A 26940-nucleotide genomic window follows, 5' to 3' on the forward strand; every position below is an offset into this window, starting at 1 on the left:
GTGAGATGATTGGGGGCACCCAGTCAACGGACTATTCAGTTAGTTGGATCACCGGGTGGCTTGGCTGGAGACTAACTACTAAGCGGGGGAACAGGCTAAGAAACCTTCCCCTCCTTCCTGCCGGCCTCAGCTTCCAATTCGACCAAAAGAAATTGTGTTAAGCTAATATGCAATCCATCACGAATGCACCAGAACTCCGGACTTACCGTCGTGACCGGCTCGGTTGATTGGCAGGCGATATTAAACCCCGGGGGTTCTTTAGTCCAAGCCCAAGTCGGGCGATTGGCCGGTGCTCGAGCGCAGCCCACGGAGAATTGGCCCAAAGCAGAGAAAGAGTGGCGATGGGATGCAGGCCTAATGGCCCAAACAGGAAGAAAGCCAGCCTTAGCTTGACCTTCTGGCATCGCGCCGGCATTTGGTCCCACTCCAAAGCTGCCCTGATCGTCCGGGGGAAATTGGGGGGTTGCATTAGCCCTTCACACTTCACACTTCGCTCCTCCTTCTCCTCCTCCTCTTCCTCTTCCTCCTCGTGCGCCTCCTCCAATCACTCGCATCGGGATGATGCGATGGCTCACCTCTTGCCTCGGTTCACTTGCATCCTCAAGCAGGATTTGCAGGTGCATCGCTGTCTTCATCATCATCGATAATGAACAATGCCTGATCTAACCTACCCACTGTGTGTGTGTGTGTGTGTGTAGCTCCATGCGAAACTCAAGCTGGCCATGGTCCTTGCGCGGGGCCGGGCCTAATGGATCTTGTCCTCATTATCTGGATCGTCCTCCCGCATACTGGGTCCTGGCATGGCGTCTCTTTGGTGGCTCGCCCCTCAACCTACGCCGTTACAACTCTTCTACTAGGGTCAGTAGCGGCATGTCTCGTCCGCGCCGTCTCACGCCCTGGTGGTGCACTAGTATGGCCTGCGGTGTGCAGACCTGATCGACTATCGAGGTTGCTCAAACCAGACATGTGATGGTCTCAGCTCTTTTTATTTTTTCTTATTTATTTTTTCTTTCTTCTCGGGGACATCTAGAAGATATATCTAGCTAGCTACCTAGCGTTCGGGCAGGGGGGGTAGATCCGGTTGTTTTCCTTTTTTTTTTTTATTCCTCTCCCTTGTCCTGGCTGATTGTGGGTTCTTCTCCTCTCCCCTCCCTCCCTTTCCTCCCTTGATTCGGTGTCTTGGGTTCCGTGGTCATTCTTCAACCCTATCGATTGTCGGTCTTGCATAGCACTTGTCCGTCACTTGACCAGACCAGTGGGTATGTATCTTTGCTGCTGTCGCACCATGGTGGCCGCATATATAGTACTTCTTCCCGTACCCGCCTGTCCGTGACTGACCTCGTCGCAGCTCGTCTACTTCAATCAAGCCCCCAAGTCCTCAGACCCGTCTCTGTGTAGAGACAGCCTTTGTGCTAGCCATCCCACATTCCTCGGCTCGGTCCTCGCGGAAAGGAGAAATCCCCGCCACTGTCACACCGACATCGTCGGTCCATTGTGTCTGAGAAGAGGTTCGGTACGACCTGAAATAGCGGCGCATTGCAACCAAGATGGCCAGCGACAGCAAACCCGAAGTGATTGAAAGTGCCGGTGTGGCCGTGGCCGCGGCCAAGCCTAGCTTTGGCTCTCGCGTGGCCAGGCACTTCAAGCGATGGTGGTGGGTGTATGTCATCGCCTTGATCGTGATTGTTCTTGTGGTGGTGCTTCCTGTGTAAGTTTCCTATTAAGGCAAAAGAAGTCTCCCTCCGCCCCCTATCCGTTATCCAATCTCCGACTTACATGTCATGCGTGGGAAAACAGAGTTTATGTCGGATACCCCAAGATGGCTCAACACATCGTCAATGACTCCAACCTGACCGTCACATCGATGATCATCAGTGACCCCTCCCCTTCATCCTTCGACCTTCACCAACTACAGGTCATTGGATCCAACAGCTCTTTCCACCCAACCTTCTACTCCTTCTCGGCAGCCATCAGTCTGCTGGGTTACGCTGTCTTCACCCACGTTCAGGTTCCCCAGTTCAACGGCCACAATGGCGTTGTCATCGATGTGAACCAGCGTGCGAACCTGACCAACGAGACGGCATTCGCCGAGTTCTGCAAGGCCGCCATCCTGAACGAGCAGTTCCCTCTCAATGTCTACGGCAAGCCCAAGCTAAAACAGGGAGGTCTACCCAAGACCACTGTCACCTACAACAAGACCGCCATGGTGACGGGTAAGCTCCCCTCATTCACCACCATATTTAAAGTTACCTTTTACAGCCCGCTGACCCATATCTTCCGGTCTAGGCCTTAACAAGCTCTCGGGCTTTGACCTCGTGGACATGTCAATTGGAACCAACAACACAGACGGCACCAACTCCAAAGGAACCGTCTACATCCCCAACCCCTCTGACATCAGCATCGCCGTGGTATGCAACACCCCCCACTCCACCTTTCCCCTAATTCACCATACCCAGCATCCCCACTAACCCAACATCCAAACAGGGCAACCTGACCCTCAACCTGGAGGTCAACAACACCGCCATCGGCCAGGCTTTCATCTACGACCTCACCATCAACCCGGGCAACAACACCGTCCCCATGACCGCCAACGTCAGCACCCTCACCGTCGCCGGCATGCTAAGCAGCTACCCGGACATGATGCTCCCCATCGACATCACCGGCAACGCGAGCGTCTACAACAACCAGCCCCTCCTCTACATTGAGGAAGCGCTGGCATCGCTTAAGCTGCAGGTCCAATTGAACGTGACCCAGGCATTGGGCGGTTGATCTCAGCTTCAGACTTGTTAAGCAGTTTTATCTCTACAGATAAAAAGTCTGTATTCTCTTGTTTCACGGACTGATTTTCTCTTTGTTGGGGATACCTTGCATGAGATATATGTGGGGGGTTGGGATACTCGAAAGATGTTCGTTCTTTGTTTATATATGGCTTACGGCTTACTACTTACGATGATGTTGTGATTCCCATGTGCTTTTATGGATGGATGGATGGATGAGAGCTGGACTTGTTGTCATCGTTGGTTTTAGGTTAAGTAATTGTCACCTAGTATAGTATAGTATAAGTATTAGTATTAGTATATGTAATAATCTATGATATAATCATCTAACATTTGCTACGTTACTACTCTAATATATGGAGTGGGAAATAAAGGAATGAGATAGGTTAATTAGATAATAGTTGCGGATGCACAGACATTGCTTTGCTGCATGCTACTACTTGGTGGTTACATGGTGAAACCCCCTATGAAAAGGCAGGGGCTTATCAAGGAATGCAACGATTGTCTCATCTTCCCAGCTGGGATGCTTAAGCGAGATAATTTGTTTGTCATGACATACCTTAAGAATATCGTTCTCATTTTTTTTTTGTCGCTCCCTTTCGCTTTCTTCTCTTTCGTCTCGATCAGAATAACAATGGCTAAAAAACAGAATGTCACGTGTGCCTCCTTTTGGATATCTCTCCCCTGGTATAACTTTTTGGCCTTTCTTTTTCTTCGTCTTGACTCTTACTTTCCCCTTCCACAAGAAAATGCCCAATCTTGACTATACTGACAATGGGACGAAGGAAAAACTACATATCATGCAACGTGTTATACCCCGTTTCAATCAAACTTCGCGGTCCCCGCGCATCGCCTCCAATATGCCAATAGAATAACCCACCCAGCTTCATCTTCGTGACGAACTTCGCCTTCTGCTGCACTGTCTGGGGCGTGTCGTACGTGACAAATCCGCCATCCCCGCCTACACAGTATGCTGCTCCCAGGCTGCTGTCGTGATGCTCCTTGGCTCCCGGTCGCGGCAGCTGGCTATAGTCGAAGACGCCGTCTTCACCGCCACAGCCCACATACCGTTGACCAATTCCACTGCTACCCAGGAACGAGCGGCCATATGCGGGGATCCCCAGAAGAAGCTTCTTGGGGTCGACGCCCTGGTTGAGCACGTACGAAACGGAATTTTGGCATGAAATGGCCGAGGGATGCTTGCTGAAGAGCTGGGCCTGATGACCCGTCTGGTTCTCCCAGGGGCCCGAGAAATCATACGCCATAATATTGATCAGGTCAAGATAGAGTTGCGCCTTGGAAAGATCGATGTTGCGGAGAGCCCATGGGCCAGCTGGGAGACAGGAGGCCAGAACATAACGCGGGGCCGGGAGGACTTCGCGCAGTCGCGCCAGCAGACGGATATAGTCCGATCCTTCTTGTGGGTCGGAGGGGTGCTCCCAGTCCACTGTTGGGCCAACACAGGGTTGGTTAGCCTTAGGGCATGCACACAATTCTACCTTATTTTCTGCGTACTAGATACTGACATGACGCATCCATGATGATAAGGGGGGAGGGGCTCGGAACGATCACACGTACCGTCGATGCCATCCAGACCAAATTGGTCCACCAGCGCCCTCGCGCTCCGACAAAACGTCTCGGTGCGGGATTGACTGCGGGCCACTTGGGCGAAGTTCTCGCTGCCCTTGCCGCCTCCTCCGACTGAAAGGATGAGTTTCATCTTGGAATACTGCGGCTTCAGCTGCGCGAAGGCCCGCAGGCAGCCGTTGGTGCCGTCGACGGGCATTTGCGCATCGGCCCATTCGTCACTGAGCTGTTTATGAAGTCATGTCCTGTCAGCGAGATCAGCCCCTCATAATGGGGAGAGAGGACTGGTTACATAAACGGTGCCATCTTCTTTGACCCTGTGAACGAGGAAAGCAGGCTGGTTAACAACTGTCTCTGTGTATGGACTGGGACCATCAGCATGGTGCCGACTTGAGGTTACTAGTACCATGCAAACGCGTAGAAGATATGAGAAATGAAGCCCAATCGGAGGGCCGACGGGGGCTGTTTCCGGTATATCCTCCAATTGGGATAATAGGCAGCGTTCAAGAAAAAGGGCACCTCGTAGGAGCTATTACTGGAGCGTTCGGCTGCTTTGCGCCGCCAGTGCGGGAAGATCGAGGAGCCGGAGAACGGCATGGCCGGTAGTAGTGGTGGAAGAAGGGGGGAAGAAAGGGGGATGAAGGTGCAGTAGAACTAGAGGGGGCAGGATTGACTCTCTCAAGACCAGGATGTGAGGTCAAAATACAAAAAAATAAGCTTAAGATTGAGATGCGAGGATTAAAGACGAACAAGCCCCAGAATAGCCAGCGTCACGTGTGGGAGTGCCTGGTCTGGCGATGCAATTTGGGGACTTTTTGTTTTCTTTTTCTTATTGATCTGCTTCCCCCACGCGAGTTTTTTGGGGAGGGCAAGGGATCGTACGATCAATGTGGCAGTGGTGTTTTCTTTTTCTGCTGAGGTCTTGAGCAATTTAAACCCTTTGATCTGCAGCAGGAGGAGCAGGAGCAACGGGAGAAACACTGCGACGGGACTGACGATGGATGGACTGGCAGAAAGGAAAGAAGGCAACCAGGATGATCCAGCAGCATCAGCGACAGCGACAGCAACAGCAACAGCAACGACAACGACAACGACAGCTGCTTCTTTCGTTCCTCCGGCCAAAACCACGTACAACCACTGAGTTGACCCGACGCAGTGGCTACATCAGTATCATCCCACTCTTTTCACGATCCGAGGACTTGGCTTTTCTACAACTCCCCTTCCCTGTACCCTACCACGTACTACTAACGTATTTCTCTCGTCTCTAGGGTTGCAATGCGGCCAATTTGCAGGCAACATCCTATGCAGCTTTGTCATGCAGGCTGCTAAGGTTAGGGGCCTATTTCGGTCGGTAAACCCCCCTCCTCCATCAGCATTGGCTTGGGCTGGTCAATCAGATCAACATCCGACGATGGGAGCATCTGATGATGACCAGCCACAGCCCCAGACACGGTCCAAACGTTGTCACCCCGCCTTTTGCTGTCCCAGATTCCCAGGTCGGAGGAGCAGATCAAGCGATCGTCTTGGTCATTGGTCGCCCCGGGATGTTCTCCCCCTTCATCTGGTGTACCGGCCAGAGGACGCGGCTTGCTAAGGTTTTTTTTTAGGGCCCGGTTCTTACCCTCTCGATACTCTCCGGTGAGATCCTGGTGGCTTCGAGACCTTCAAAAGTCCAATGACAGTAGCGTCTGTCACCAAGCCTCCTTTCCTGCCAAAACCCGAATAGCTCGCGATGAGATTATAGACTCGTCGCACGGGACTATTGAATCTGACTGAGGAGAGGTCAATTCAGCGATCGACTGCTGATGCAATATACCCAGACCGAATGCTAGGACGTCTCAGCATGGCAGCGATTGGCCACGATGGGGGAGATGCTCAATAATCCCTTATGAAGTATTCGCTTCGGTTGTTCCGGATCGGACTGGGGGATCGACTGGGTTGGAAAAAATGCAGTTTTTGCCCACTATTTCCTTATGGCTGCAGATAGAGTTCCCACCGTCGTTGCTTTTTTTCCTTATTTTTCTTTCCCTTTCGTACCCTCGTCTGAGGGAAATGTTGGTTGTGGGGGAGACGCAGCCGCGGACGACTAGTGACGCCCCATCCCCGCATGAAGGACCGCGACTCAAATACCTTGATGCTGAGTGGGAGACCATTCATCCATACTGGATGTGCATCTGATCCCCGAGCGAATAGACACCGAGCATGAGGAGGGGTGAGACACTTCTCGGGTTCTTAGCGTCAAGTACACTTTTTCTCCGGCGTGTTACTCGCTAGCGACAGGAGCCGCTCCGGAGCGCCGACAACCGCCCGATATTGTTGCTGAAGTCATTCAACTACGAAGGGAAATAGAAAGATGGGAAAAAGGGAGGAGGAGAAAAGCATGAGAACATTGAGATTGCGCTGTCCATCGGATCTGGGTTACTCCCCGGGCTGTTCCCCATTTCCAAGTTACACTGTACCACACGCATCTTTTCTCTCAGTCAAGCAGGGAGTCGGGCGTCAGACCCATCGAGCAACGGACCATGTGATCCCGTAAGTTGTAGGAATGCTCGTATGCAGGGGTAGCCAGGCTTGCCTGCGCTTGGGAAACGTACCCATTGGCCTGCCTGCTGCACCTGGGCCCGGCGCTCCCCCAGGCTGCCGTCAACCATCAAGGAAAGACGGGGTGCGTCTCGCTGCAGCATGGATGGCTGACTGTGCCCAAACAAGGGCGGGGAATAAGCATCGTCGAGGGATCCCTTTTGGATGGGCCCGATCTTACTGTAGATGTGACTAGTAGATGCTTTTCGGATTACGATTCTTGATTATTCTGCTCCTTCATGCGATCTAATAATAAGTCATTTAGTTACATGGTTCGATAGACTTCCATGGCATTGCTGAATAAGCATGTTATATTTGCCACCGCCTTCCTCTTTCAACATACTGCCCTTTCAAGGCTCGGAGTCGCTCATCTGGACTCATCCGATGGAGACTGATCATTCTTCAAATTTACTCTCTTCCATATGCTAAGTGTCTGAGGGTGCCAAACATTTCGCGAGGCAATAGGGCATTAATTGGGTCTACATCTTAGCCAACTTCAGTCATCTGATTGACTGCAAACAAAGCAAGGACCTCCGCTCTAAACGTGTCGACGAGCGAGAAGCTCCTGCTCCTACCTCTCTATCCTTTCTACCCTCTTGTCGTCCAACCCCAAGCCAATCACCATGACGGCAGACGTGAGCCATGCAGCATCACGCGTGCTCACCTCCAACAGCCCCCGCGATCCGAGCTTTGACGAATTCTCCTTTGTTCCCTTCCTCCGCCAGAGCTATGGCTTCGGCCTCGCCAGTGATGTGCCCGTCTGCAAAGCCTACAGTGAAGGCCACTGCCCTCTGGGACCAGCTTGTCCCGATCGCCATCCGACCCCATCGCGTGTCACCACGTCGACAACCACCGCCTCGGGCTTAGCACCCTCAACTACACATGGATCGCTGGTCTGCAAGCATTTCCTCAAGGGACTTTGCAAGAAGGGTCTCAAGTGCGAGTACCTGCATGAATACAACCTCCGCCGCATGCCGGAATGCCAGTCCTTCTCACGGTCCGGCTACTGTCCCAACGGCGATGACTGCCTGTATCAGCATGTGCGGGAGCAGGCGCGCCTGCCCCCCTGTGAACACTACGACCGGGGATTCTGCGAGCTGGGACCCCTGTGTGCCAAGCGGCATGTTCGTCGGCGTCTGTGTCAATACTACTTGGCTGGGTTCTGTCCGGACGGTAAGGCCTGCGTGGATGCTCACCCCCGCTGGTCGGAGAACCTTCCTCGTCCGCAGATCCGGGTCGAGAAGACTGAAGAAGAGCTGGAACGGGAACGGGCGTTGATTCGGGAGGAGCAGGAGAAAGAGAAGGAACGTGAGAGGGAGTGGAGGAGTGAGCGCGGTCGTGGTGGGGGCTTCATGCGAGGTCGGTACCGGGGGCGTGGGCGCGGATAGACGAAGAAACAAAAGATGAAGATGTTGTTGATGATGATGATGAAAGGGGAAAGGGGGATGGTTGTATTTGTTTTGCAGATTTGAGCTTACAAAATTGTCAAGATACCCAGCTGAGAGGCATGTTTACGCTTATTTTACACGGTTAGATCTATCATGGTTGCATTTGGATTCCGTTTGTCATGTATCCTCACATACATAAGAGGTAGATAGAAGAATGAATGAATGAACGAATGCGAGAAGAATGATGAAGAAGTAGAGTTGGTGCTTCGATTGCGTGATTGGGTATATTGTGTTTACTATAAACATCAGGGCAATCTAATATGACGCCGGGAACGGGAGTCGATGGGGGGTCTAGCCAGACCGTGCACGGATTTCCGCTGCCAATTAGCCTGCTCGATTGGGCTGTTGTAGATACTACTCCGTAGATAGGGAATCGAGGACCAGCAGCAAATCCTACAACAAAGAAAGACCAGTCATCCCAAAGCAGAGATGTGAGAGAGATTGCATTAAGTGGATAGTGACTGGGTGAATTCCAGATGACATCATGACTGCCAGCCCAGCGAACAGACAGTGGCATCCCTAGTAAAGATGAAAAAGCAGCTTGTCAGGATCTTCTAATCTTCATCGGGGGCCTTCAATTCCCGAAAGGAAGGGGGATCAAATCCGTGCCGTTGAAGGAGAGTCTCCAGTTCTCTTCCTACTTCCCACGGGGAGAAGGGGAGAGGGGCTTATGAGATGGTGAATAAGAGATCGTTCAGCGCCGGTCGAGTCCATCCGAGCTCCATTTGTCAATGATCCGTAAGGCTCCACTATCGCGATTGATTGGATGGCATCGCAACGAGTGGCTCTGGGCCATCCACTTTTAGGTACCTCGACACCAATCAGCGTGCCGGAGAGCCAGGGTCCCTACAGTAGGTAATCGATTACGGATGCTTGCCAAACGCTGAGTGAGAAGAAGCTTGCTGCTGCTGCTGAGAATTGCGGAGCTCCCCTCCCTCTCGAGGCTATAAAGTCTGGTTACCATGGCCGGTCCCATTTGCTTGTCTTCTTCTTTTCTTCTCCAGAAGCAACCTCCTTGACAACAGTCTTGTCCTCCTTGTGCCTCTTTTTCTTTCTCTACACCCGCCAGATTCACCCCACCACCCCCAACCATCACCATGGCTCCCAAGATCGCTATCGTCTTCGTGAGTAAAGCCCCACTTTATTGTGATTTTACCAGAGTTATTGGAAACCCGCATGACTAACAAGCCAACTTATTGTAGTACTCTATGTACGGCCACATCCAGAAGCTGGCTGAGGCTGAGAAGAAGGGTATCGAGGCTGCTGGCGGTTCCGCCGACATCTACCAGTATGTTCAATGGGCTGCAATATTTTGAGTCAACTCGCAATTGTCACGGTGACTAACATATAACTACCTTCTAGGATCGCTGAGACCCTCTCCGACGAGGTTCTGGCTAAGATGCACGCTCCCCCCAAGTCCAGCTACCCCGTTGCCGAGGCCGACACTCTCCTTGGGTACGACGCCGTCCTGTTCGGTATCCCCACTCGCTACGGTAACTTCCCCGCCCAGTGGAAGGCCTTCTGGGACCGCACTGGTGGTATCTGGGCCTCCGGTGGCTACTGGGGCAAGTACGCCGGTCTCTTCGTTTCCACCGGTACCCAGGGTGGTGGCCAGGAGTCCACCTGCCTTGCTGCCATGAGCACTCTCGCCCACCACGGTTTCGTCTACGTCCCTCTCGGCTACAAGACCGTCTTCGCCCAGCTGGCCAACCTCAACGAGGTCCACGGTGGTAGCGCCTGGGGTGCTGGTACCTTTGCCGTAAGTTTTTCTCTCCTGATAAACTGTTCCTGGACTGTGTCTGTCTGCAACAGCAATACTAATGGCATTTCGTTACAGGGTGCCGACGGCTCCCGCCAGCCCTCCGCTCTCGAGATCGAGGTTGCTGAGGCCCAGGGCAAGGCCTTCTACGAGCACGTTGCTGCCCACAAGTTCGCTTGACTACATGATAGTGAGCAGGCCAAGTCGGAGTCGCAGCCTGCGACGGCCGCAGCAGCATCGCAAAAACAGACGACTCAGACTCCGGAGCCCAAGCCTGCGCCAGCCCAGAATGCTCAGGGAGCGAGTGATGCAGACAAGAGTAACGAGGGACCATGTGGTCTGCCTAAGAAGTGCACCATCATGTAAATCGGTTTACTCTTGATACCCTGCAGTTTCATTCGTGCCTTGCTTTGCTTCGACCGGGTTGGTTTTGGATATTGGCGTTTAATTCGGAGGACTGGGTCTCTTGTTCTTGTGATGTGATTCCCATAATATAAATAGAACAGAACCATAATCTATAAATATACATATATAAAATATATATTTCTGGCTCAAGGAATGTGCTGTAATTGTTGTCTGTAGTCACAACTCCGATTATGGATGCAGTAGTTAAAGAGCGAAGTATCTGGATTACCAAAGATACACCATTTGTCAGCGGAGAAGAGATGGTGGGGTGGTACCAGGCGGTAACGGGGTGACAATGACGATAGAGCTCCGCTGCCGCCTTCTTCGGCTCTCCTCCAAGCTCTCTCAACTCTCGATCGCTTGCCCAACTCTTTTCTCCCCTCCCCCCCCCTCACGCCTCGGCCATGATCTGATGAGTTTGATGAATTACTGAAGCTGCAGGAACACTGATTCAACCCTTCTATCTCGGTTATCCCCTTCGGTTCAGGGTGTCACCACCATGGCTTCCCGCCCAATCGTACTGAGGTTCGAAAGCCGCAACGGCCAGTTCCGGTTGACGGTCAACCCGCAAGACCTATTTCCGTCTCTGCAGCCACAGGTGTGTTTCCCATACCTCATGGCATAGCACTGGAAAGCTCGAATGAGTGCTTATTTGGCTCTTCTAGATCCTAGAGCGCCTCCCTCCGAACGTCGATCCCTCTTCCATCAGCCTCTCCAACCGACCTATCGGCACCGGTGGTGAGGAGAGACTTCTCAACAGCTTGGATGGGGTAGGCTTGGACAAAGTTGGTCTCAAGTGAGTCGAAGCCCACATGTTGGCAGATTGTGCGCCGTTCCAGGTTACCTGTCACAGCCACTAACACTGATCGGTTGTTTCTTGTCAGGCACGGCGATAAGCTCTTCATCGGATATCAGGAAAATCAAGGACAGCAGAATGGCACAGCCAACGGTCACATAACCTCTAGCGCAGGTGAAGCGTCGCGACGTCTAAATGGAGCTCCCGTGCCTCAAAGCGAAACGGTATCCTTCCGCCCTCCACAGCCGACCTCGCCTACAGCCACAATCAAGAACCCTTGGGATGTGGTGCAACAATCGCCGCTAGATGATATGCTGGACAAGAAGGATGGGAAGATCAAGCGAAACCTCGATACGAAGTTCTGCCGACACGGTCCCAAGGGAATGTGCGACTACTGCATGCCGCTTGAGCCCTACGACCCCAAGTATTTGGCAGAGAAGAAGATCAAGCACCTCTCATTTCATTCATACCTTCGGAAGATCAACGCCTCAACCAACAAGGCCGAACTCAATAGCTCGTTCATGCCCCCGCTCAGTGAGCCGTATTACCGGGTACGGCGAGATTGTCCCTCTGGACACCCCCAGTGGCCGGAGGGCATTTGCACCAAGTGCCAACCGAGCGCGATCAGTCTGCAACCGCAAGAATTCCGGATGGTGGACCATGTGGAGTTCTCGTCGCCGGATCTCATTAACTCGTTGCTCGACTTTTGGCGGAAGTCGGGTGCTCAGCGGTTAGGGTTTCTCTACGGCACCTATGAGGAGTATAAGGAGGTTCCGCTGGGTGTGAAGGCCGTGGTTCAGGCTATCTATGAACCACCACAAGTGGATGAGGTGGATGGGGTTACACTCCATGAATGGCCCAATGAGAAGGAGGTGGACGAGGTCGCACATCTATGTGGTTTGGAGAGGGTGGGCGTGATCTTTACCGACCTGCTGGACGCGGGTCGTGGAGATGGTTCGGTGATCTGCAAACGACACATCGACTCCTACTACCTGTCCTCCTTGGAGATTGCTTTCGCAGCGCGGTTGCAAGCGCAACACCCAAAGGCCACGAAATGGAGCCGGACGGGCCGCTTCGGCTCGAATTTTGTCACCTGTGTACTGAGTGGCGACGAGGAGGGCGCCATTTCAGTCAGTGCTTATCAGGCATCGGTAGCTGCCGTCGAGATGGTCCGCGCGGACATCGTCGAACCATCGGCGGAACCCTCAGTCATGCTGGTGCAATCCGAGGACGACGACACCGACAATAAGTCGCGGTACATCCCCGAGGTCTTCTATCGCAAGATCAACGAGTACGGCATCAGCGCCCAGCAAAATGCCAAACCCAGCTTCCCCGTCGAGTACCTCCTGGTCACCTTGACACACGGGTTCCCAACGGACGCCTCTCCCCTCTTCACCGACAGCAGCTTCCCCATCGAGAACCGCGAAGTCATCGGCGAGAGCCAGGAACTCGTCCACGTGGCGAAGAAGCTAGTGACCCACGGCGACCCGGACAAAGCGATTCGAGCTGTCTCGGACTTCCACATGCTGTGCTTCCTGCATTCCCTGTCGACATTCAACAAGGTAAAACCCTCATCGCCTGCATGACGTCCTTCCATTCAGGAACCCACTGTCCTAACCAAACCCACCCATCTCTCACAGGACGAAGAAGCACTACTCTGCCGCGTCGCGACGCAACGTGCCCCCGCAGATGGACTGCAGCTGATCAACACCCCTGGATGGGCAACCCTGGTGACCATTCTTCAGGAAAGTGGTGAGCGCCCCCCTAAGCGCCCCTGGCTGCCCACACCCGAGCCTTACCCGCCACGTTCAGTACCCTACAACCCCGGAAAACGTTCCATCCCCCCTTCCTCCTCCTCTTCCTCCTCTCATCTCAGGCCCGAGTCTCCCAAATCTGAAAGTGAACGTCTTGCTAAGAGGTTTAAGGGAGCTAGTCTAGAATGAGATTACTTTTTTGACTAGTCCGATTTCACCGAATTCCCACCTGGTCAATCCTATACCAATCTCTCCTTCCGTCTATCTTATCTCTTCCTCTCTTTTCTGCCTGTCTATTCACTATGTGTCTCGGCCTCAACATCAACCTCTCAGTCTCAGCATCATCATCCTATCACGACCACCTCCCACTACCAATACATATACAAACGTTTGTCCGTGCCGTACACGTGTACCTAAGCGGAGGACGACCCGGAGGAAAGGGGGAAGAAGGAAAGGAAGGAAGGAACGGAGGGAAGCAAGGAAACGGGGAAGGAAATCGAGGAAATCGGGATATCTCTACGAAGTATAGCATGGTACATTCGACCCCAAGTGAATATGAGACCTGTACTCCTCTATCTATCAATACGTGGATACTCAACATACCTATCTCATACTATCAATATCATATATCAATGCCATAGTCTCGGGATAATCAGGTTATTCTGAAAATCGAACAAGTAGTTGAGTTGAGTACGTATCATAGTTCATATAGTACAGTATGGAAAAGACAAAGTAAAGCCATAATGTATCGTCAATTTCGTAAGTTTCATGCCAGTTTGCAGTAAGTTGTTTGTAGGATCACAGGCAATAGATCGGTGGAGATATGAAAGTGGTAAAGGTGGGGGACCAAAAAAACACGAACAGAATATGGAAAGAAAAGAAGAACAGGAAATGATATTAAAAGAAAGAAATACAGTCCCTACTCATCCTTCCCAATCAACTCACCCAATCGCTTCTCAATCACTCTCCTCCCCTCCACATCCCGCCAAACCTCGTGCGGTGCCCCCTTGACAATATCAAAGTTCTTGAGGTTCTTGGTGATTTTCGTCAAATCTTCCTGTCTCTTCGCCCATCTCTCACTCTTGCGGACCTCGACACCCGAGCTAATCACCACGAGTGGCGTATCCGCCATCTGGACGTGTCTGGCAGTCTGAATCTCCGTTGAAGTCATTGACTCTGCAACAAGGTTCTCCTGTAGTTTTGCCTTGATGATCTTCCCCGTTTGGTAGGAGCTGCGGCCGTAGACGCGGTCTTCGCGCGTGCGTCCCTTGAAGATGGCACCGGCGATCCGGTCCAGTCCCAGCGGGGAAAAGATACCGCGAAGCCATAGGGTGAAGCCGCGGCCCGGGGAGCCGATATTAGTGAGGTAGTCTTCGTGGAGGCTGTCGATGAGAACAATCCCGGAGATCTCGAGCAGGTGGCGACTAGCGAAGATGCGGCTGTAGATGCCGCCGATGCTGGCGGAAACGAGAATCCAGGGCCCCTCTTCGCCGGCTAGAGCGAGTGCTTCGGATAGGGCATCTGCCGCCATGCCAGCGGAGAAGGGGGACGGGGCGTTGTCAGACCAGCCGAAGCCGGGACGATCCCAGTAGCAGTAGCGAGGGACGAGGCCGGATTGGTATGCATCGTGGATGAAGGGCTGGAGAGTATCTTCGACGGGCCAGTCCCCGCCTTCAATGAGGATGGTTGGGGTGTCATTGTCGAGACTGTTGGTAGTGTTTCCGACACAGGCGAGGTGAACTTGGTAACTATCGCCGTTGACGTAGAATTTCTTGCCGGGGGCAGCAAGGGATGCGTCGCGGGCGCGAAGGATCAGGGTGGCGGTGAACAGGATGACGATGATAGCGAAAACGACCAGGAAGACAGTCTGGATGAGAACAGCGATCCATTCGCGCAGGGGACGGCGGGTTTCTGGCCGCCCCGTCAGGCGCTCCTCTTCCTCCCGCTTACCCCATGCCACGGAGTGGTTCTGGACAATTGTATAGAGAGCGATGAAGGTCGCCCAGACTACCGATGCGATTCCCACCCAGCCTTCTTCAAGTCGAATGCGAGGGACGGCTAGAGTGAGAATCATGTCGATGAGGAGGAAGATGGCGATGATGATACCGGACACGGACATGGGTTTGGACGGGATAGCAAAGAACAGGAGTCCGAGAAGGAGATATCCGGTTGTCAGGGTCGTGTAGGCGAAGCTGAAGAACCCGGATCCGCGAGAGTGCATCATGGGTGGACTGACGAAGAGGGAGACGAGAAGGAAGGTCCACCAGATGAAGCTGATGGCGAGGAAGAGGGAGGAGAGGCCTCGTAGGGCTCGGATGCCCCAGAGGTTGTAGGGAGAGACCTGACGAGCCTGGTGTTAGCCATGATGCAAAACGAAAGAAGGTGTTTCTCATGTAAAACTCACAGCAGGATCATCAGGGCTGAGATAGGCCGGGGGGTCGCGCGGGAGCAATCGTGTGCGCTCATCCGGCTCGTCGTGTCGTCGCTCCTCCTCTCGATCGCGCTGCTCGCCGGTCCTGTCAGACTCGTCGCTTCGTCTAAACTTGAGAGACACCATTGTGCGGATTCCTTCACCCTGGTGCGCTATACAAAGATGGGTGCGTGGGGGGCAGATGAGGCGGGCGAGATAAGAAACGAAGGCGCGACAGCGATCGGGATGCCGATGGAGAGGGTCATGAGGCAGATAGATGCTGACGTCACGGCATGGCAATTGTTGGATGGTGGAACCGGCAAGGCTCCAGAAGCAACACAAGTAGGGGGATCCATGATGGCTGCGAGCATCACCGGCTGCCATTTGGCTGGCGGCAATCCTCAGCCGTGACGTCACGGCAGGCTTATATCACCGTCATGGACAATGATCACCGCCATCTGCTGGAGCGGAATGCAGAGTCAATGGCAAGGATGAGTGTGTGAGACAATAGATGAGCATGCTTAGAATTGCAAGGGATGGGAAAATGACGGAGAAAACAGCTCTCCTCTGATGAACAATCAGAAGGGAGACATCAACGGAGTAGAAAGAAGTCCATAATTAGCGCGTCGATCTCCATCAGGCACACGCCCGGTCAGCTGACCTGCCGCACCGTGGGGAAACCCATCCTGGTGCATACTTGTTCTATATTCATCTAGACCATCAACAGAGCATAATTGTGGGTAGACATTAAATTGCACTCTACATAGACCCCAGATGATAAGATCAATGACCCACTAGAAGAATCATCCCTGACAAGAATGTGGCATGGACTCCCCACTCTTCAATTTCACCAGATCTGCAAAATACTGTCAAGTATCATCAGACGATACGATACGGTATGTAAGGTATCGGCCTTTTTGGGATGCAGCAAATCCATTCCTCCGTCAGCGTATACTTTCTATAAGACCTCTTGTACTTTAGACTCAATTTATACGGTGACATATTAACTTATATCTCAATCAACAACAATCGGTCCTAGTCTATTGTGGTCGCCCACAGTACACACGCCTATCATTCCCCTCCAGATCTTCTCACCCGCCACTAAACATCCCCTCCATCAACCGCATGATCCACTCGCCAGCTCCAGCTCCAACTTCCGGCTCAAGCTCCTCTCCAATGTCAACATCCACGCCTCCTAGCCTAAAGCGGATCCTATCCACAACCTCAGTCTCCCTTATACCCCGTTAAAACTGCGCAGCATCCATGAGCGAGCTGCAAAAATCATTTGCCAAGTCCAGACTGGCCAAGCTGCCTCTCCAACCGCCAACCGGGCCGTCCATGCAATCCCTCGACGAGGAGGTCAGTCATGATGATGACTCTTCCTCGACCTCATCCACAGGGACAGTAGTTCCCTCACCTGGCAGACAGCTATTCGCAAGGCCAGGTCGAGGGTGCGTATACCCTCACACCATTTCCCCCCTTCCCCCAATTAACTTTTGAATTACCATCAAACTAACAACTTATCAGATCCGTCCAACAAACAACCCTTCCGTGGACAGACTACTTCACTCAGGAGCTTTATCTTACACAAATAGATACAACCAACAACACCAAAATCACTCACCACGTCTATCTCACACCCCCAACAGAGGCCTCCAGTCCCCTCTTCGTCATGCACCACGGCGCCGGCTCATCGGGCCTGTCCTTTGCCGCCTGCGCCGGGGAGATCCGCAAGATCATCCCCAAAGCCGGCATCTTGTCCATAGATGCGCGCGATCACGGCAGCACGACGGTGGTGAACGCCTCAGGCGAAGACGGGGACGCGGGCGTCGAATTAGATCTCAGCCTCGAGACCCTGAACCGGGACCTAGTATTCGTGGTCCGCGAGACCCAGACCCGGATGGGCTGGGAAAGTCTCCCCGATTTAATCCTTGTCGGCCATAGTCTGGGCGGTGCAGTAATTACCGATGTGGCCAGACAGGGCGAACTGGGAAGTAAAGTATTAGCGTATGCAGTTTTGGATGTTGTAGAGGGTAAGCAAGTTTTTCACACCACCCAACACACAACAAGAAGAGAAGAATACTAACAAGGTGTAACAGGATCCGCCATGGACGCCCTCCAAAGCATGGAGACCTATCTCATGACCCGCCCATCGCGCTTCCCATCCATCACTTCAGGAATAGAATGGCAGTAAGCAACCAATCAACCCTATCCACAAAACCATTTACTAAATAAACCCCAAAAGCACCCGCTCCCGCACCATCCGCAACAAAACCTCCGCGCGCGTCTCCGTCCCCTCTCTCCTCTACGAAGACCCCAACTCCTCCGACCCCACCAAACCCTGGATCTGGCGAACCAATCTCTCCGCCACGAAACCTTTCTGGGAGAACTGGTTCGTCGGCCTAAGTCGCAAGTTCCTCGATGCTCGTGGCGGGAAATTACTCCTCTTAGCGGGGACGGATCGTCTCGATAAGGAACTGATGATTGGGCAGATGCAGGGTGCGTATACCCCAACCCCATTACTCTTAGTTTAATTTAGTTTAACTTTGATGAACGGTTGTTGTGTTTTGAAAGCTAAACTAGTTATGTGGTGATATGATATGCTGATGATTAATGTCTATGCAGGTAAATATCAACTACAAGTCCTGCCCGAAGCAGGCCATTTCATTCAGGAGGATCAACCGGCCAAGACGGCGCAGATTTTGGTAGATTTCTATAAGAGAAATGATCGCAGTGCCTTGGTTTTGCCGCCTAAAGTGGCGGATTTGCAGGCTTCGGCGGCGATGAAGAAGGGGGCTGGGAGTGGTGCTGGAGGGTTGTTTAAGAAGATATAACTATAGTAGTAGTATACTAGATGTTGAATATAGGTTTATAGCATTTCACTCTGTATAAAATGATATCTCACGGAAGGAGTAGCATGTGCTGTTTTATAGTATGTGTATTGAGTATTTGTGATGCTTAGTAGCAGTTACTAGTAGGATCTTTCCATCCCTAATTAAATACAATGCCGCCACCAACACCAATGCCCACCCTTCACAATGCCCCCCAAGACGCCACATGGCACCGAGTATCCTGCCACAGATATGGAATGAAGAAGCAGAAAAAGACAGGATATCGTTATAACGAAGAACAGAAAGATAATATAGATCAATGTGGAAAAGAAGATAAAGAAGAAAGGGTATCTGGCGCTGTTGCATACATGTCCCTCACTCAGGGAAGATAGGCGCCCCCAGCAATGATCAAATTCATGTTCGTAAACTTCACCTTGTAGACCGGGCTCTTCTTCGTAGGAAAAGCGCTGATCTGGTCGGGCGTCACCACCACATCTTTGCCCTTCTTCTTGCCCATACCCGGGGCGACCGCACTTGAGGCTTGTGTAGTGCTGGGTGCTGGTTGGTTACTGCCGTCGACCTTGGTGCCTGCGCCACCCTCGCCGACGACGCGGCCCTGGGAGGGGTCCTGAGCGGGGCCCGTCACATCCCACACGCGGACAGTGCCGTCAGCACCGCCAGATACTAGGACCGTTGATTCGACGCTCCAGCTCAGGGACCAGATTCCGCCCTTGCCGTGACCACGCATGCGCTTGAGAAGTCGGCCGGGAGCAAGGTCCCACAGCAGGATGGATCCTTGGTCATCGGCTGATGCGAGGAGCTTTCCATCGCGGCTGCATGCCAAAGCGGTGATGTTGCCAGTGTGCCCGGTGAACATGCGGACCGCGTTTCCTGTGGTAACGGCCCACATGCGGACTGTGTGGTCAGAGCTACCGGTGAAGACGTATGCCGAGTTCGGGTGGAAGCAGATGCAGTCGACGTCTTGGTCGTGTCCGACGAAGATACGCTGTTGGCGGATATGATCCGTAACCCAGAGGCGAGCAGTCTTGTCGTGTCCACCAGAGACAAAGTAATGGCCGTAGGGGCCCCACTGAAGGTCCCAAACCGGCTGGTCATGGCCCTTGTAGACCACCATACACTGCCAAAGGTCCAAGGACCAAAGACGGATGGTCTTATCTGCGGACGATGAAAGCAGCCAGCGAGCGTTTGTCGGGGCGACGGCATTGTCTGTCTTGGTAATCGATGGTGCAAATGCCACTGAGTAGACTGGCCCGGAGTGTCCAATCAAACGGCGGGAGTTCGAAGGTGGAGCATCGTCCACGTTGTCGTAGGTCGATTGGATCTTCTTGCCATCCATGCTCCAGACCCGGATGTATGACTCTTGCATACCAGCTGCGACGAGCATAAGATCATCCGAAAAGTCCAAGCAGTTGATTCTGTTTATTGTTAGTCAAGACTTTATACCGAGGGGCCCGTGCTACCTACCCATCATAAGTGTTGTGGAAGGTGAACATGCAGACGCTCACAGCGGGACCCACGCCACCAGTCCTGCCCTCGATTCTGAACCTGTCACGGTTTTCCTTGACCTTCTGAACCTCGATGGCCACGTCTCGAGCAGTTGACGGAGGATAGGGGATATCGGCACGAGTTGGAGCTTCTTCGTCTTCTTCCTTCTTGATCATCTGGTCAAACTCTTGAATCAGAGTGTTCTGCCCAGGGCCCGGAGGGTTCTTCACATCTTCATCCGTCAGCTCGCCCCTGACATCTGTCTCAAGGGCTTGCTCCAGGGGAAGCTTCCCGAGCTTAAGTCTGGGCAGAGTTCCTGCCATGTTCGGGTTGTCTCCGGTGTATGCTGAGCCAGGATGATGCCCAGGAATGCCTTCGTCTTCACTGGGGAATGTCTGACCGTCTGTCTGGCCAAGCATCGCTGCAAAACTGAATCTATCATCCGCAGTACGCTCTTTGGTGATGATAGTACAATAGCTGCTAAGGATGGCAGTCATATCAGAGCCACCCTCTTTTTGCTTGCTTTCTAAGAACTGCATAAGATTTGAAAACGCCGGATTGCTAAGAACCAAACGGTACTTGTTTGTGCGATATAGCTTGGCAGTTGAATTGGCTTGCACGTGCTCCGGTAGGCTGATTGGCTCCAATGCCCGCACATCTTCCGTGTGCTCGGGCAGGAAGAGGTTCTTGTTGAGATCGAAAAACTGCTTGGCGTCTTGCGGCTTGAAGGAAGACACCATGTTGATGAAGGTGTAAACGAACAGTGGCCAGAGCACGCGTCTCAGTTCAGGCTTTAAGCGGTAAGTATGGATCCGATACACGTGAGCAGGCGTCTGCTTCTTACCTTGTAAAGATCCAGATTGTCCTCAACCCAAACCTTGAGCAAGTCTATGCATTGTTAGCATTGCTTCGTATCGTTGAGTACAGGATTGACTTACCAAAACCCATCCTGTACTTGGGTCGTGCATCTTCGCCAAGAGGGGGCATAGGAGGACGGCCATCGATCTCTTGATGTGCCGACTCAATACGCAGCATAGCCTCCGTGCGACTATAGCCCTTCTTCGCAAGATAATCGATGACCTGAAATACATTAGTAAAGATGCTAGTGTACACTGTGATGGCATGGTGCATAGCAGTAGCAATCTACGACCGGCATAATAAACGACAAGATTGGATGACGAAGGGAAGCGCAGACAGCAAATGTCGGCATTCCCATACCTCCTCGGTGAGGAAAAGAACAATCCCAACCGACTCAGTTCAGTATAGTAGCCAAGACATGTGCGTAAAGTATACACCGGGATAACACACCACCCTAACACCGCAATCCGAGCCACAGGCACATGACGCAATGAAACATAGTACACCCCAGCAACAAACGTAGACAATTCAAAGATAGAACAATGACTTACTATCTGATTTAGATTCTGCTGCGACATCGGACCTCCGGGAGGCGGCGGCGGAGGCGCAGGAGGACCCGGAGTCACAGGCCCGGCGTTGGTCATGGGCTGCTGAGGAGGCATAGACATGCCACCACCACCGGGCCCCATGCTTCCACTTCGGGGAGCAGGGCTGGGGGCCCCGCCTGGCGCAGACATCGCGCTTGAACGATCAATTACAGATCAACCGATAGCCTCTGACAGAGAGGATGAAGAGCGAGCGGGAAGAGATGGAGTAATCAGCGAGGCGCAAGTGCCAACAAGGTGACGGCAGGACGAGGCGCGCAAGTATTCACGGGGAGGTTTTGAAGTTCTGATATCGCACTATCGCGTTCCGGGACTAGCGCGTCGGGCCCCGGCTGAGGTAAGCAGAGTTCCCCGGGTTGGGCGGGCACGTGACGGAGCTTGTCGGTTGCAGGTCCAGATCAAGTACTCCATCGTCGATTCTACCTGTCACTTCTGACTTACTACTTCCTTCTGCTGGCAGCCTGGAACATAAACATTAAAAACAGTGCAAATCAAAATGGCAGACGTCAAGGACACCCGCAAACCCGACCAAGTCTTCACATCAGCGGATCGCATCCGACAATTGAACGAAATAGACAAGGTAGGTTAAAAGAAAAGAAATAGAGGCCCGGGAATCAATTCCCCGCGCGACAATCATCGAAATGCTACCTAGCTAGCAATCTATGCTCAACCTGCACGCCATTACACTATTATGCTGTTTGCTTGACTTCATTCCACCCTCACTAATTGTCCGCAAATTACTACAGGATGTGGCCAAACTAATTCACTCCGCGGGTCTCGCAATCCAAGCCCTGACCAACGCTCGGTCGGGCGAGTCACCTTCGGACAACTCTCTCGCATCCCACCAAGCCCGCTTCAAGGAGGCCACGTCGCAGTACTTCGCCCTCCTTTCGTCCATTGACGTTCGACTCCGTCGTCAAGTGTATGCTCTGGAGGAAGCGTCTATTCTTGCGCCGGAAATCGCGTCGTCGAGAGCGGAAAATCTACCTGGTGCGAGCAGTGGTGGAGTAGCAGGCGCATCATCGAACCCACTTGATGTTAGTTGGCTTAACAGTCGGAAGGATACAGTGGGGAAGGATAAGGAGGCGGAGCTGTGGGCTGCTGCCAGGGAGTTTGTGGAGCAGATCAGCAATCCGGCGTCTCTGAGCTCGGCAACGAGGACAGAGGGCGGGCAGCAGGAGAAGATGGAGGTTGATTAGGCGGCATCGATGTTGGGATGAATTATGAAACTTTGATATGGCTTGGTCCTCAATCGGCGAATATGGTGATTGACCTACTAGTTTGGAGTTCTGTACCATATCTTGCCTTGTGGTTGCAGGTGGAGCTAAGCGGACAGCCTATGATACCCAAATGTATTGAATGTTTTGGCGATTGATTTTGCTTAAGAACAATGGAGAGTTCATTGCGGCAATGGCTAGCCATGCCATCACATAGTAGGGTATTTACAGCGCAGGATCGCATAACGCCTCCAGTTCACCGTGTACGAGTAATATTGGGATCCCCAGGAACCTTGAGCTCGAAGTACATACAACAAATGGTAACGGAATAACAGCCTCTAAAACGACGCTACAATGGCTTCTTTAACCGATAAACCGAAGACTAGCTGTGCATAGACCGGATCATCTCCAGGTGGGTAGCCCGATCTCTGTTCGACTCGGACAAAGAGGGAAGACCTGTTTCGTCTGTTAGTCTGATATGCCCGCGAGCAGATTAGACCTGCACTTACTCCGGAGTTCACCCACAACATCCTTGGCCTTGCCGAAGTATACTTCCTCTATAAGAAAAATTCGATTAGCAACCAGCCCAGATATTGTCGACAGTCGCGAAGAAAACATACGCAGCAAGTTCCTCATCTTCAGCTCCATATCCTCGACAAGTCGACCAACATTGGCGACGTGGCTCGCATCCGATTCGACGGGCAGATCCACCTCCACCTGACGGGTCATGTTACCGCTCAGGTCCATCTCACCCAAAGACTCAGATTCATTAGCCAAGTGCAGGATGACGGTGCTAGTTAGCTTGTAGTGAGACATGCGCGCTCTGTCGGTAGCCTCGAAGACGTGGATGCTGTCCCACTCTCCAGAGCTCTTAGCACCCGGCGTAACTCCTACACAAAAGCGGGATGTTAGCATGCATTCTCAGCCTGAATGTATCGATACAGCACTCGAGCTTACCCTTCTTCAGCAATATAACACCGGCGAATCCATCGTCCAAATCCCAGAAGTAGACGCTGCCTACTCCGCCCTCATAGTACAGCTCCCGGTAGACATCGAATGCCTCGTTGGCAGCGACCTCAAGCTTCCTCACTCTCTCACTGGGCACGGTTCCGTCTTCCAGCGGGGGATCGAATTCATTGCTCCAGGGCGACCGGTAGCTATCTCCGTCGCGGTTGTAGTCACAGAGGAGGTAGTCGCGGTCTGTCTTGGGGCACTTGCGGATCTCTAGAGGCTGATCGACAGAAGAGAGAAGGTCTTCGGTCAGGTCGGGTACGATGGAGGTGATTGCCTGGAGATTTTTCTTCGTGTCACGGGGGTTGAGGCGCCGGAGCAGGTCCCTGGAAGCAGGTATGATGGTCAGCGGGAGGCAGCAAGCGGGGTTGGCGGCATGCACCGGTTGCTTTCTGGGAATATGCAGGCTTTATCTGTTTGGAACAAAGCCAGAGCTAAGTTACTTACAGTGCACTATCGAATTGAGCGTCCGCCATGATGATGATATGCTGAAATGTATCTGATTGTGGTTGAGTCTGTCTACTGTTTAGACACGGGTTCCGCCGTTCTCCCCAATGCGATCCGCCGCCCCCTAGGTTATTTCCCCATCGGGAATGTGGTGGGGCTACTGCCACACCATGCCGCCCTCCCCGCCTGCCTATCGAGGCAAGTTGGACTTTACAGCTGGCAGTTCCATCACCGCCTTTATACCAGCATCCATTGAGTAGAAGACTTTCATCTATGTCTTATAGAGGTGGAAATCCTAGGATTTGACCGACTAACACGAAAGTTGCTTGGCTACTACAAACATTGAGGCTCGTGGAAATCCACCGTGCTGCACGTCGACTTAAGGCTGAGACGTCAGCCACAAAGTTGTGTCACGTCGCACCATCTACTCCCAAGAGGCCATCCAAGATGTCTGTACGTCTACGGCATACGTCCATTGAGTTTTGGGTGTTTTGACAGCTGTATGGATGGCCTCTGGTGCATTCAAACTGGGAAGCGAGTAGATCTAAGATAAGCAACCAGGTGAAATTAGATGACTTGCGAGCCCTCAGCTTGCACTCTCCGTAATAGGATCTGGCATCTCCCCCTTGATGATCTGACGTGGGACGTCTACATGAAGCACGCCCTCCGAGTCTACAAATTCTGGTCGGGTAAACAGTCGAATCATATCTGGAACACCCTCGTCGACGCTGTTAAACAGCTGAAATGAATCCGCAAATGGCACACGCCACTTCCACCAGATATACTGATCATCAACGTCCGCCTGACCGGGGATGTGAAACTGCTCTTCAGCATCTTCCAACGCCTGAGCCCAGTTGGCCTTGATCTTGCGGTACTGCAGAATCACTGTCGAGTCATGTGGGGATCGCTCGTCAAGCTTAGCCAGCCATACGGGAGATAGTCCGCCGGCTTTGCCTGCATGCTTAAGCTCATCGATTCGATTCTGCGTGTAGAGGCGGAGATCAGAATCGGGGGTGTCTTTGAAGCCTGTTGTGAAGTCTTGCACGGGTGGTTCGGTGCCCCATTCATCGAACTGTTCCTGGTCGGGAGTACGGACTAGACAGAAGATGTTTGGGTCTTCGCTGGCGTCGGCAAATTCTGTCATGAATTGGTTGATTATCTGATAGTGGTAGTAGTAGAAGTTAGTCATGATTTGTTGTTATTCAAGATAGGTCTTACATACGTTTGCTGGCATGTCAGAGGTGCAGAACAGGAAAATGCTCGTCATGATTGCTATGTGGCAGCGGTGAACAGGTGGTTTTATTGAACGTGAGTTGACTAGAGCGGGATCGAGGGCCTGAAGATGAGAGGAGGCTCTTATAGTCAGTCTTATGTTAGACATTCTGGGGTGGGGCCCACTCACCTGCCTAGTAGCTAGTCTCGAACTTGATCGGATCTATAAGATGATCCTTCTTGCGGAGACTTGTGTGATATTGGAGATATCCGCTGGCAATTATTTGGCTGAAAACTAGGTAATTTCTATACCTTTCTTTCCTTTCACATCTGCTATCCTATCTATGACCGCGAGCCATCTGCTGGGCGTCAGTGCCTGCTTATCTGCTCAGCTGATTAAGAGCAGCTCAAAAACCTCTCATACCAACTGTTTCACTACCTGAAATAAATAAAGGGACCGTCTGAGGCCCGCAGGTTGTCAGGCTGACGATTAGTGAAATAGTTCGTTGTGTTTGCGGACTGCTCGCCCCGCTTCAGTAATTAGTTTCCCTTTGTGCATGTGGCGGAGCGAGTCATCGCCAACTTCTAACGCATGGCTCATACCAGCTTCTACTAATACACTCATTTCGACGGCCAGACTGATCTATTAATCTGTGGTCAGCGGCTCTTATGCAGGGGTCAGTCCTGATCAGTCATTGGCGAAACAATTATCTCGATCTATGATTGGGAGTTATCGTACTACACAAGTAAGCAACCTCTTACATCCGTCATCAAACTGATAGTAGATTGGCTTGGACCAGTTTAGTACTATGTAGCCGTTTATAATGAAGAGATTCGTCAAACGCCAGGGACCTCGCAATTTGTCTTTCTGTCGTTGAATACTAACCCCTTCAAGCAAACTATTACGTCTACACACCGTGAACATATCCTAGCACCTGGAGTCGAAACCAGCATGAATGTCCTTACTACGATATCATTTACCAATTTCGCTCAACAAGGCTGCTACTTTGGTAATAATCTATACCACCACCCTTCCAATGGACAAAATGTTGGATAAGCTGACTGCAGATGTACCTTTTCCAACAGTCTTCTGGTCGTTCATCGGACCCTGATATGGCATTCAAGCAGGGTCTCTGAACTGAACCCAATCACATTAATTCCCCTTACTACATCTCTCATGTACATCAAGAACTCACAGTCTGAGACAATCTGTTCCACCCTCAGGCCACCCAAACAACAACCACTCCCAATGAAACAATGAACAGCTTACTAGATCTCCGATCCAACACCCCCAAAAGCAACGCAGACCACAGTAGTACAGCCTGAATGCCTCCCCTGAGCAGAATCCACAACATGATATAAAAAATACAAAGAGAACGAGCAAAATGTCCCTCCAACACAGCACCAAGCCCTCAAACCTCTCTATCTCTATCCCTCAATCCACCAATCCACCAATCCATTCTTCAAAATGATCTTCTCATCAACCCTACTCCCACTCCTCACCATCTTCTTTACCCTCCCAAACGCCCTCGCCCACCCAACCACCACCGACCTCTCCCTCCCCCTCTACCCACGTTCCAACCCAGGCGACTCAAAATCAAACCCCATCAAAGGCGAGATCGAGATCCGCGGCGAAGATGCCCTCACCTACGACGTAGACTGCTGGGCGATGCTCTGCAAGGGGAAGTCCGCAGTGATGTATGCCCTCCTACTCCCTTACCATTATTAACGCCCCCC

General features: G+C 52.2%; 14 protein-coding genes across 14 annotated transcripts in view; 9 read left to right on the plus strand and 5 right to left on the minus strand.

Annotated features, from left to right (window-relative positions):
• Positions 1–1352: 1352 nt before the first annotated feature.
• Positions 1353–3156, plus strand: ASPBRDRAFT_467494 (DUF3712 domain-containing protein). The gene is made up of 4 exons (XM_067625704.1): positions 1353–1660; positions 1798–2213; positions 2287–2408; positions 2485–3156. The coding sequence occupies exons 1-4, from the start codon at positions 1548–1550 to the stop codon at positions 2767–2769; spliced, it is 936 nt and encodes a 311-aa protein (XP_067482186.1). The 5' UTR covers positions 1353–1547; the 3' UTR covers positions 2770–3156.
• Positions 3157–3568: 412 nt separating this feature from the next.
• On the minus strand, positions 3569–4961 carry ASPBRDRAFT_193627 (glycoside hydrolase family 18 protein; the record flags this gene model as incomplete). The annotated part of the gene is made up of 4 exons (XM_067620649.1): positions 3569–4224; positions 4356–4590; positions 4657–4729; positions 4780–4961. The coding sequence occupies 4 exons, from the start codon at positions 4959–4961 to the stop codon at positions 3569–3571; spliced, it is 1146 nt and encodes a 381-aa protein (XP_067482187.1).
• A 700-nt stretch (positions 4962–5661) lies between these two features.
• ASPBRDRAFT_40183 (uncharacterized protein) lies at positions 5662–6365 on the plus strand. The gene is made up of 2 exons (XM_067624293.1): positions 5662–5711; positions 5972–6365. The coding sequence occupies exons 1-2, from the start codon at positions 5680–5682 to the stop codon at positions 6138–6140; spliced, it is 201 nt and encodes a 66-aa protein (XP_067482188.1). The 5' UTR covers positions 5662–5679; the 3' UTR covers positions 6141–6365.
• Positions 6366–7278: 913 nt separating this feature from the next.
• yth1 (cleavage polyadenylation factor RNA-binding subunit YTH1) lies at positions 7279–8426 on the plus strand. The gene is made up of 2 exons (XM_067625697.1): positions 7279–7375; positions 7435–8426. Exon 2 carries the CDS (start codon positions 7568–7570, stop codon positions 8330–8332), a length of 765 nt encoding a protein of 254 aa, XP_067482189.1. The 5' UTR covers positions 7279–7375; positions 7435–7567; the 3' UTR covers positions 8333–8426.
• An 821-nt stretch (positions 8427–9247) lies between these two features.
• Positions 9248–10584, plus strand: pst2 (putative NADH-quinone oxidoreductase Pst2). The gene is made up of 4 exons (XM_067624294.1): positions 9248–9516; positions 9595–9680; positions 9755–10151; positions 10230–10584. The coding sequence occupies exons 1-4, from the start codon at positions 9490–9492 to the stop codon at positions 10329–10331; spliced, it is 612 nt and encodes a 203-aa protein (XP_067482190.1). The 5' UTR covers positions 9248–9489; the 3' UTR covers positions 10332–10584.
• Positions 10585–11055: 471 nt separating this feature from the next.
• npl4 (nuclear protein localization protein 4) lies at positions 11056–13295 on the plus strand (the record flags this gene model as incomplete). The annotated part of the gene is made up of 4 exons (XM_067617310.1): positions 11056–11154; positions 11222–11352; positions 11441–12914; positions 12993–13295. 4 exons carry the CDS (start codon positions 11056–11058, stop codon positions 13293–13295), a joined length of 2007 nt encoding a protein of 668 aa, XP_067482191.1.
• On the plus strand, positions 13275–13780 carry ASPBRDRAFT_40185 (uncharacterized protein). The gene has a single exon (XM_067624295.1). It carries the CDS (start codon positions 13409–13411, stop codon positions 13745–13747), a length of 339 nt encoding a protein of 112 aa, XP_067482192.1. The 5' UTR covers positions 13275–13408; the 3' UTR covers positions 13748–13780.
• Positions 13781–14025: 245 nt separating this feature from the next.
• On the minus strand, positions 14026–15663 carry ASPBRDRAFT_118648 (uncharacterized protein; the record flags this gene model as incomplete). Its single annotated transcript, XM_067617187.1, has 2 exons — positions 14026–15447; positions 15511–15663. The coding sequence occupies 2 exons, from the start codon at positions 15661–15663 to the stop codon at positions 14026–14028; spliced, it is 1575 nt and encodes a 524-aa protein (XP_067482193.1).
• A 1116-nt stretch (positions 15664–16779) lies between these two features.
• On the plus strand, positions 16780–18350 carry ppe1 (putative ribosomal protein/carboxylic ester hydrolase (Ppe1); the record flags this gene model as incomplete). Its single annotated transcript, XM_067617250.1, has 5 exons — positions 16780–16967; positions 17044–17549; positions 17616–17706; positions 17762–18015; positions 18142–18350. The coding sequence occupies 5 exons, from the start codon at positions 16780–16782 to the stop codon at positions 18348–18350; spliced, it is 1248 nt and encodes a 415-aa protein (XP_067482194.1).
• A 376-nt stretch (positions 18351–18726) lies between these two features.
• ASPBRDRAFT_52926 (putative transcription initiation factor TFIID subunit) lies at positions 18727–21448 on the minus strand (the record flags this gene model as incomplete). The annotated part of the gene is made up of 5 exons (XM_067626973.1): positions 18727–19783; positions 19833–20644; positions 20698–20741; positions 20792–20933; positions 21263–21448. The coding sequence occupies 5 exons, from the start codon at positions 21446–21448 to the stop codon at positions 18727–18729; spliced, it is 2241 nt and encodes a 746-aa protein (XP_067482195.1).
• A 155-nt stretch (positions 21449–21603) lies between these two features.
• On the plus strand, positions 21604–22540 carry ASPBRDRAFT_468307 (mediator of RNA polymerase II transcription subunit 11). Its single transcript, XM_067625725.1, has 3 exons — positions 21604–21653; positions 21708–21896; positions 22063–22540. The coding sequence occupies exons 2-3, from the start codon at positions 21813–21815 to the stop codon at positions 22513–22515; spliced, it is 537 nt and encodes a 178-aa protein (XP_067482196.1). The 5' UTR covers positions 21604–21653; positions 21708–21812; the 3' UTR covers positions 22516–22540.
• A 375-nt stretch (positions 22541–22915) lies between these two features.
• On the minus strand, positions 22916–24020 carry cap2 (F-actin-capping protein subunit beta; the record flags this gene model as incomplete). The annotated part of the gene is made up of 5 exons (XM_067620650.1): positions 22916–22989; positions 23043–23090; positions 23154–23423; positions 23491–23870; positions 23992–24020. The coding sequence occupies 5 exons, from the start codon at positions 24018–24020 to the stop codon at positions 22916–22918; spliced, it is 801 nt and encodes a 266-aa protein (XP_067482197.1).
• Positions 24021–24577: 557 nt separating this feature from the next.
• On the minus strand, positions 24578–25258 carry ASPBRDRAFT_193636 (uncharacterized protein; the record flags this gene model as incomplete). The annotated part of the gene is made up of 2 exons (XM_067620651.1): positions 24578–25150; positions 25214–25258. The coding sequence occupies 2 exons, from the start codon at positions 25256–25258 to the stop codon at positions 24578–24580; spliced, it is 618 nt and encodes a 205-aa protein (XP_067482198.1).
• Positions 25259–26671: 1413 nt separating this feature from the next.
• Positions 26672–26940, plus strand: part of ASPBRDRAFT_52930 (uncharacterized protein) — a gene marked incomplete at both ends in the record, with an annotated part of 1181 nt that continues 912 nt past the window's right edge. The window contains one exon of the mRNA XM_067626974.1: positions 26672–26901. Coding sequence (XP_067482199.1) covers positions 26672–26901 — 230 coding nt within the window. The remainder of the gene's footprint in view (positions 26902–26940) is intronic.

The sequence above is a fragment of the Aspergillus brasiliensis genome, assembly GCF_001889945.1.
Source record: "Aspergillus brasiliensis CBS 101740 unplaced genomic scaffold ASPBRscaffold_3, whole genome shotgun sequence".
Lineage (NCBI taxonomy): Eukaryota > Fungi > Ascomycota > Eurotiomycetes > Eurotiales > Aspergillaceae > Aspergillus > Aspergillus brasiliensis.

Coding starts and splice junctions, on each gene's coding strand:
- ASPBRDRAFT_467494 (XM_067625704.1), top strand. CDS start 1,548: ATGGCCAGCGACAGCAAACCCGAAGTGATTGAAAGTGCCGGTGTGGCC. Junction 1,661..1,797: donor TTCAAGCGATGGTGGTGGGT/GTATGTCATCGC, acceptor GTGGGAAAACAG/AGTTTATGTCGGATACCCCA. Junction 2,409..2,484: donor CTGACATCAGCATCGCCGTG/GTATGCAACACC, acceptor ACATCCAAACAG/GGCAACCTGACCCTCAACCT.
- ASPBRDRAFT_40183 (XM_067624293.1), top strand. CDS start 5,680: ATGCAGGCTGCTAAGGTTAGGGGCCTATTTCG. Junction 5,712..5,971: donor AAGGTTAGGGGCCTATTTCG/GTCGGTAAACCC, acceptor GTTTTTTTTTAG/GGCCCGGTTCTTACCCTCTC.
- yth1 (XM_067625697.1), top strand. CDS start 7,568: ATGACGGCAGACGTGAGCCATGCAGCATCACGCGTGCTCACCTCCAAC.
- pst2 (XM_067624294.1), top strand. CDS start 9,490: ATGGCTCCCAAGATCGCTATCGTCTTC. Junction 9,517..9,594: donor CCAAGATCGCTATCGTCTTC/GTGAGTAAAGCC, acceptor AACTTATTGTAG/TACTCTATGTACGGCCACAT. Junction 9,681..9,754: donor GGTTCCGCCGACATCTACCA/GTATGTTCAATG, acceptor ACTACCTTCTAG/GATCGCTGAGACCCTCTCCG.
- ASPBRDRAFT_40185 (XM_067624295.1), top strand. CDS start 13,409: ATGTGTCTCGGCCTCAACATCAACCTCTCAGTCTCAGCATCATCATCC.
- ASPBRDRAFT_468307 (XM_067625725.1), top strand. CDS start 21,813: ATGGCAGACGTCAAGGACACCCGCAAACCCGACCAAGTCTTCACATCA. Junction 21,897..22,062: donor AATTGAACGAAATAGACAAG/GTAGGTTAAAAG, acceptor AAATTACTACAG/GATGTGGCCAAACTAATTCA.